Source organism: Emydura macquarii, unplaced genomic scaffold (assembly GCF_026122565.2).
Source record: "Emydura macquarii macquarii isolate MOO-44397 ecotype Brisbane River unplaced genomic scaffold, CSIRO-AGI_Emac_v2 contig_1263, whole genome shotgun sequence".
NCBI lineage: Eukaryota > Metazoa > Chordata > Testudines > Chelidae > Emydura > Emydura macquarii.
In genome coordinates, this window is record NW_027131400.1 from 2,768,614 (window position 1) to 2,776,798 (window position 8,185).

The window sequence follows — 8,185 nt, forward strand, 5'->3', positions numbered from 1 at the left end:
GAGCTTCTTTCATTGTCTGGGCAATAACAAGTATAGGGGAGAAATAGAAGAATTAGCCACCCTCCCTTTCCTCTATAAGTGCTCTTTGGCTGAGGCACAAACCCCTATTGAGAATCCGTTGGCTTCCGGAGGGGTGGGAGTCTTAAGGAGTGGTTTTTCTTTCATATCCTACTCCCTCCTAAGTCTTGCTGCTGGCATGTGATGAGAGCAAACAGCACAAAGAACCTGTAACCTCTTTGCAAACTGATACCTCCCCCCAACCACACGGCCACCATGCTTGTTTGCTGAGAGCACACTGCCATTCCACTCCTGCTCTACTGAAAGGTTTACATTCTGATGCCACCGCTTAGAGTTACAGTACAGTATATCTCTGAAAGCAACAAGCCAACAGCTTCCAAAGGAAATTATTTAATAGTTCATCCTAAATAACACGACCACGTCAACATGTGAACAATTTACACCTGTTAAAGGTTGTACAATATATCCTGTTATTTTTACATTATAGCCAGTGCATATATTTGGAAAATACAAACTAATATTCTCCTGTCAGTGTTTCACTATATAATTTAGATGCAGTATTTCACTTAAAAATAACATTGATATTGAAACAGAGGTGCAAAAGCATCTTGATATACAAACAAAATGGGTTTTTAATAAGTTCCTAACCATGTTCTTTCCTAATAGCTTTTTATTTAAAATTCAGCTTTACCGTTGCAATCTATAAATACATAATAGAAAATGCAAGTTTTACATGCCATCCCCCCTCCCCCCATGTAATGTTATTCCAACTGAAGTTTAACTAGCAGTGCTCTTCCAGAATAGAAAAATGCATATCTTTAAGAGCAATAATATGTATTTACATATACAGTTATGAAGTGTTTGGGAATATAAATTAATAATAACACAGACACAAAAAATAAATTTACTGTGAAATAAATAGTTCAACAAGTTTACATACCATGGAATTGGTAGAGTACAAAAGCAGTTTGTTATAATATTATATTTATATATATATATATATAAAATATACAGATTATTGGACCCAATTCTGCAATCATTTAGACGTGTGTCACTTCAAGCATGTGACTGGACCCACTGAATTAATGGTACTCCTCATGGGAGGGAGCGCTAGAACAGCAGGTCTGCTCATATGCTTAACATTGGCACATATTTATGTGCCTTGGTGAATCGGACCTAAATGATTGCAGGTTCAGGCCCTGGAAAAGACTGTGTGTGAGCAAATGGAAATGCTGTCATGTGTTTGATCTTATTCTTGTGAGCTGAGATACTGTTGGCATTCAGGGTCGCCTTTCAGCTCAGGAGATCCAGGAATTCTTTTCCCACTCCTTGGATAGACACACCAACATCCAGCCGGCTCTCCACCCAGCGAAGTTTCACACTAGGATGATTGGAGGGGGAAAAAAAAATCACACTAGGAAATTACACATATAAGTGCTTGGAAATGGCAAGAACTAGAAATTAGGAAGCTGCAGTGCACAGGCTTTTTGTGTACCCCATTCTACCCTTACAGAACCTCTGACCCTCATGCATGGCTTAGATTTTAGAAGCCATATAGCAATTGGTCCTGTGACCCCAGCTGAACTACGCTCGATGCAATATTGCAGCCTACTGGTATTTAAAGCAGTTTGCAAAATTCTGCTTGCTGACTTCCCAACCGACAGTCGTAAATTTCTACTGGTGGATGGGGAGGAAAGGCAAAGTGTAGAAACTGAGGGTGAGAACATTGACTCAGGAGCCTGATTTGCCCTCCACTGAAATAAGTTGATTTCAGCAGGTTGCACTTAAGACAACCAGGTGTCACTCTGTGTTAGAATATACCGCAGAGCAAGCGGGAGGATTGAGGTGTGAAAGAAGGATGAAATCATGAATGCAAACAATGAAGACTGTGGATGTGGTATAAATTTAGAGGATAGCTAATAAATTTGGACCTGGATTGGTACATTTTCTTCATAGTTTTCCAAGGCTATATTAAATCATGACAGATCATCCAGAATTTGGAGATTCATGCTAGTCTGAGAGGCCACGAAAAGACAGTTATGTACTAAGTGAGTATGGATGGAGTTTAGCCTAAAGTCTGAATTTCCTTCCATGTCAGATTTAATCTGGACTTTTATTATCTGAGTATAGTGTTGTGATTCTTCTCAAAAGGGGAGGAACTTAACCCTTGTACATGTTCAGGGGTACAAGACTCCTGTGGACCTGGTGTAATAGCAAATTGTGTTGAACTTTAGCCAAAGTTTGTAGATTATTCTTAAGATCCATTCAAAATACATCTCATAATGGCTTCTTCAAAGTAACTATGCTGTCTATGAATCTTATCAGTAATACATTCCATATGCAATATATTCAGCTTTGTGTTGTGTTGTATTCTTAGAAGGATAATCTCATCTCAAAACATGGAGGGTAAAATCCTCGCCTGATATCTGTGGGGCCAGAATGTCACCCAGAGTGCATAGATTTCCTCACTTCTACATAGCCCTTTTTACACAATCACCATGATGACTACAAAGCATATTGTGAATGTAGATTAGCTAGGAATACCATAATGGATTAGGAGTGTGGAGAGGTTTAGGGAGGGCAGGGGGTTTACAGCACTTTGGAGAGGCACTGTACAGCATCTGTTCTATGTATAACAAGAGGACTTCAGGCTCCTTTCCTGCCAATCTGAGCATTAAGAGGGGGAAAAAAAAGCCAATTTGCTCCAAATCTGAAAACTCAGTATTCTTATTTTCACAATCAGTTCATATGGCCACTGAAAACTCTGAGTTGGGGGGTGGGTGATTCTAATGGAAAGTTGGCTGTAACTGACCACTAGTCACAACAGTGTGAGTGGGCAGTAAAAGGAAAAGTACCTGTTTGCTGTGGTAAAATCCATTCTTGTTGCAGTTTGGTAAATAGAATTTGTATATATCTTCTCCAGTTCTCTGTTGAGCTTTAGCTAATTTATCCAATGCTCTATAGAGTTCTTTCTGGCAGGGTCCCTGAAAGAATGTTTATGTACAATGTAAATGTTGACAAAAAAAATCTATACAAATCAGCATAAAGTCAACTAAGAGATGAAGCTCTAATTTGGGCCCAAATCTGAATGTGGACGTATTACCTGCAGTTTCCATTTGTGTTAGTAGGAGCCAAACTGTAATATCCAAGGGTGGGATTTAACCCTTTGTCTTTTAGTCAGAGGATTATTTTCTGACCTCCCAAAACATGAGGATTTATGTTCCTAAATTCCCATGCATTAAGATATTCCCCTTACTAAATAATCACACTGATGGTTAGACACTCCTGGCCATAAATCAGGATAGCCCGGTTGACTTCAAAGGACCTATCCCAGTTTACATAAGCTGAGGATCTGACCTTACATTTTCAGGCATGTACGTTTCCTGTGTTATTTTTAATGCATACAGAATAGAATTTTTCCAAAAACGAATACCATAATGTTTGTTGCCATCTGTATGTACCGTATTGACATCGCAGGAATAGATGGCAAATTCAATCAAATGGATCATTATTTGTGATACATGCACAAAACGTTTCATTTTCAATTAGTCTTACTTAAAAATCCTTTCCTGGTATTTATTTTTAAAAATAATTATAATACAATTAAACAATTAGACATGGTTGCCAACCAATCCTTAAAATGTATTGGACAACAATTTTACAGCAAAGGATCATGTCTAATCAGTAGTAAGAAACAACAAATCCAGAAAGTATAAAATCAAAAGTAATATACTCTCTGTCCTTCTCACTGTTTTTTAAAAAAAAGCATAACTACATGAACAAATAACTGAACTACAGCCAACATGTTTAATGTTGAACAATGGTAAATAGGAGTGCTCTTATCAAACTAATATTTTTATTTTAGCAAAACAAAAATAATCTTACTGTGTGATTCTGCAAATCTTTACACAGTGAAACCCTCATGTAAGCACTTGTGCCCAATTCAGGAAAGCACTTAAGAAAACAGAAAGCTTAACTTTAAGCTTTCAAGTCAACAGGTCTTAAACAGAATGCTTAAAGCTAAGCATGTGCTTAAATGCTGTCCTGAATACCAGTGGACTAAGCATGTGTTTCTGTGCCCCTTTGAACTGGGGCCTATACAATAAAGGACTGCTACTGCAAAGGTTGCAGTATTGGGTCCCTACCACATCTCTATCCAGTTTAGCTCCATCCATGTTATACAAATTCCGGATGACTCCTTCTAACTTCTGTTCTCTGATGCCCTCAAGTGGTGCTTTACATTACTTATATACACACCAGATTAGTTCTTAGTAGTCTGGCAGTGTCAAATGTAGAATATAATCATTACTATTGGCCTTCCTAAAAGTTTTATGTACACCTGTTTAATACTATTTTATTCTGATTGTAAATAGGCAAATATGTGTGGTTTTAGCTAGTGTCTCGATATCAGCGTCTTGAATTTCTGGGCATTGGAGAGCTATGACATAATCAGATATTCATCATGGGATAAAATTTACCCCATGTGCAAGGGCCTACATAGGACATAAGTGATACATAGACATTTTGCAGCTATTTCTAATCTGCCTATCACTTAAGCATCCAATCAAGACAGTCCAAAAGAAAAGGGCTATTGGCCAGTTACACAAAATAATGCAAAGCCAATGGAGCCGCTAGTTTCATATGAAACTTTCATTCTGAATTTTCTGAATTGTCAATTAACAGTTTACGAATAAAATGCTACTTGAAAGGCTTGTACGAGAACCTACCTGCTCCTTCCATTTCTTTAGTTCAGTGATTCTTTTTGCTTTCATGTTTTCATATGCGCTGATGGCATTCCAAGGCATAGATTTGTCCTGGCCAAACCCCAGTTGATAGTTAAACAGCTGATCCTGTGTTATTTCAGTACTTTCTGGCGGTGCATCCTCAGGTTCCATAGAGTCTAAATGAGAACACCACCACCATTATGGTAATAAAGTCATCTTCTGCATTTATTTGACCAAACCAATAAAGCAAGTCTAAGAAAAGTCAGTTAGTTCTAGTAGCTCTCAAACAAATTAAATTTTACCTGTGTAGCACAGCAATATAACAACAGCAAGTAATAAATTTGTGTCAGGACAAATATGAAAGTCAGCGGGTCGCTCGTAAGCCAATTATTTTTTTAGCATTTGGAATTCAAACCATAAATAAGCTGGATCCAAACTACTAGAAATGAATAATTTCACCCAACCGGGGTAGTCAGTGCAGGCTGCAAGCTAAACTTGAGGAGACTTAAATCAAAATTGTAATTAATATGGAACCTGCAGTAGCGTGGTTTTCAATCTTGGAACGGATTGCTCCAAACATGGACTCATAACATGTTTCAGTTAGTTCCAAGGCCTATCTAACACATGTCTATGTAGTAATTCATGCAGATAGGCCACAGATCTGGCCAACACACACTAGATCAAATAAACAGGGACTAGGCCGAACAACGAAGCACTCAGGCCCTGATTCAGCAAGGTACCTGTAAGAATGTGAACAGTTCCACTGAAATGTACAGAAGCTGTTGAAGTTAGGCACATGCTTAAGTATTTTGTTGGATCAGGGCCTTAAACAGTAAAAAAGAACTGAATAAATAGCAATTAGTATTTTTCCTGTGATATTTTTGGAAAACTGAGGGGGAAAAAAGAGTGTAAAATCACCTATTGGTCCTTTTTACCCGGAGAACTCACAAATGCTACATTTCAATCACAAAAGTTGCTGAAATTCTTCAATAATATTAAAATGCATCACACCTTCTAACACTTGAACCAGTGGCTCTCAACCTTTCCAGACTACTGTCCCCCTTTCAGGAGGCTGATTTGTCTTGCTTACAAAATCAGACATAAAAATACAGAAGAATCACAGCACACTAGTACTGAAAAATTGCTTGCATTCTCATTTTTAACCATATAATTATAAAATAAATCAATTGGAATATAAATATTGCACTTACATTTCAGGGTATAGTATATAGAGCAGTATAAAATGTCATTGTCTGTATGTAATTTTAGTTTTTACTGATGTCCCTAGTGCTTTTTATATAGCCTGTTGGAAAACTAGGCAAATATCTAGATGAGTTTATGTACCCCCTGGAAGACCTCTGTGTACCCCCCAGGGGTATGCGTTCCCAAGCTGAGGATCACTGATTTGAATAACTGTGACTGGTTTTGTTCTAACGCCAAAATCTTATATCCACTACCATCTAGGCCCATTGTTGTTATGGTTCAAATTAGATTTTCCATGAGCTTCTGACCTGGTCAATTATAACCATTTAATACTAAACAAATGAAAATCAATAGATTCCTCTGAAGCCCTTTCCAAGGAGGTTTAGCTGATTCTGACTCTTCCATTGCCTAGGTTTTGGTTTCTCCCTGGTCCTGCCTTCTCACCTTGATACTGCTATAAACTTGTCTGAACATTGTAAGGTGATGTGTCTCAGGGAGAGCAGCTCAAACTAGGGGGAAACTTTCCTAGAAAAAAATTGCCGATTCTTGCACCACCCCCATTTTGCATCTACATTTTTAACTTGCTAAATTTTCCAATCAGCTCAACCCTGGCTGACCATTGTCAGCACCCCTAGCTTATTCCACGTACAATGCCTCCGGTTCCCTTAGTATAATCAAGAGTACCTAAGATTTGAGTTCTGTATAGCACCTGGCATAAAGGCCTGGAGTACATGCAGGGAGATACAGTACTGATATACCTGCCGCCTCTGCCATCCGCATCGCTTCTGCATCTGCTGTTGGCAGGCATGCCCCTTGCCCACGGGTGAGGGCATACAGGGGTCTGAGCTCCCCTGGCCGCACCTGACAGCTGAGCCCCTGGCCACAGCGTGCTGTGTACACCCCGCAGGGCTCCCCCATCTGGAGGGCACAGGTCTGGCAGCAGCCACAGCCCGGCTGATGAGCCCTCTCTGGGCAAGTGGCAGCCACCGGCAGGCAAAGCGCGAGCATCTCCTCTGTGCAAGGGGCGCAGTGCAGCGGCTGGAGGGTCAGGGTGGCCCCAGAAATGAGACGTGGGCCGAGGAGCAGCATCCAGCAGCTGCAGATCAGATTCAGAGCTTTCCCACTGGTCATGGTGGTGAGGAGCCAGGCCCAAGTCTGTTGCCAGTGCTTCCAGCTGAAGAGGTGCAGGAGGCAGGTTAGACACAGGCAAGCCCAGCTCTGGTCCTTTATGTCCTGCTTTGCCTGCCTATTAATCTTTAACCCCAGGTTAGCTATTATCTGAGCAGGAGGGTTGGAGAAGCACCCTTTCATTGGTAGCTCGGGTCCCCTGCCTCCCTCACCCCCCCCCCCATTAATTTTTTCTCTTTAAAGATGCAATCATACTTTTTATTTTTTCCACTCTGCCCCAGCCTGCGAGGGACAGTTTGAAAAACAGGCGTGGGAGTGAGCACTGAGCAGAGGGGAAACGGATGATGGGCTGGTTTGCTTTTGTTTGTTTTTTTTCTCTTTTTCCTTTTGTTTTTCACCAGAGTCTCCTTTTCTTGACGTGCAATAAAGATTTAAATGTAAAAAGGAACGAGGGGGGGCGGGGAAAACCCTTTGACACAGAAGCAGCTGACCTAATAGTTCCACAGCCAGAAAGGCATAAAAAAAAAAACTCCTAACAACAATAAAAAAAATCCACAAAAAACCCTTGTTTAATTTTCGTCATGTGGCTGCAGGTTCTGAGGACACAGACATACCAAGCGAGAGGCCCCAAGGGCAATAAAACTATCAGGATCCGGTAACTACTGAACACATGCACGTAGGAGCTCATGTCATTAACCTGTTTGGAAGGATTGTTTAGCCAAGATTGGGCTGATTTCCCATGGATGTTCTCAGTTTCTGCTGCTCTTTCTTTGATGAAAGTTAAGGGGGGATCCCAGCCCTCATTCAGCACTTGCTGTTGTGGGAAAACAATGCTTGTCAAACAGATAGGGGAGAAATGTATCTTTCCTGCATCTCTCAGCCGCGTTGCCTCTCCATCTCCTCGCAAATCTCATCTGAAAACATTTGTTTTCTCCTTTGCATACAGGGGTTGTCACTAAAATAAAGGAAAAAGGAATCAACCTTTACAATACCATAGTAAAATAAATTTATCATGGCATTTACACTATGTCCTAGACTTGAAATACCAAATTCCTAAGTAAGGCCAGCTGCTGCAATGTGTTAAATGGTTTTGATTTTGTTTTTTAAACTGA

At 40.1% G+C, this 8,185-nt stretch overlaps 1 protein-coding gene across 1 annotated transcript; it reads right to left on the reverse strand.

Moving 5' to 3' along the window:
* Positions 1–392: 392 nt before the first annotated feature.
* Positions 393–7,122, reverse strand: IGFBP1 (insulin like growth factor binding protein 1). The gene is made up of 4 exons (XM_067550333.1): positions 6,704–7,122; positions 4,746–4,918; positions 2,874–3,002; positions 393–1,399 (listed from the first exon to the last, which is right to left on the reverse strand). Exons 1-4 carry the CDS (start codon positions 7,074–7,076, stop codon positions 1,268–1,270), a joined length of 807 nt encoding a protein of 268 aa, XP_067406434.1. The 5' UTR covers positions 7,077–7,122; the 3' UTR covers positions 393–1,267.
* Positions 7,123–8,185: the final 1,063 nt, after the last annotated feature.

Excerpts from the sequence above, each read along its gene's own strand:
- IGFBP1 (XM_067550333.1), bottom strand. The coding sequence starts at position 7,076 with ATGACCAGTGGGAAAGCTCTGAATCTGATCTGCAGCTGCTGGATGCTG. Across the intron at positions 3,003-4,745 it reads TAAAGAAATGGAAGGAGCAG|GGACCCTGCCAGAAAGAACT; the intron begins GTAGGTTCTCGT and ends ACATTCTTTCAG. Across the intron at positions 1,400-2,873 it reads GATTTTACCACAGCAAACAG|TGTGAAACTTCGCTGGGTGG; the intron begins GTACTTTTCCTT and ends CAATCATCCTAG.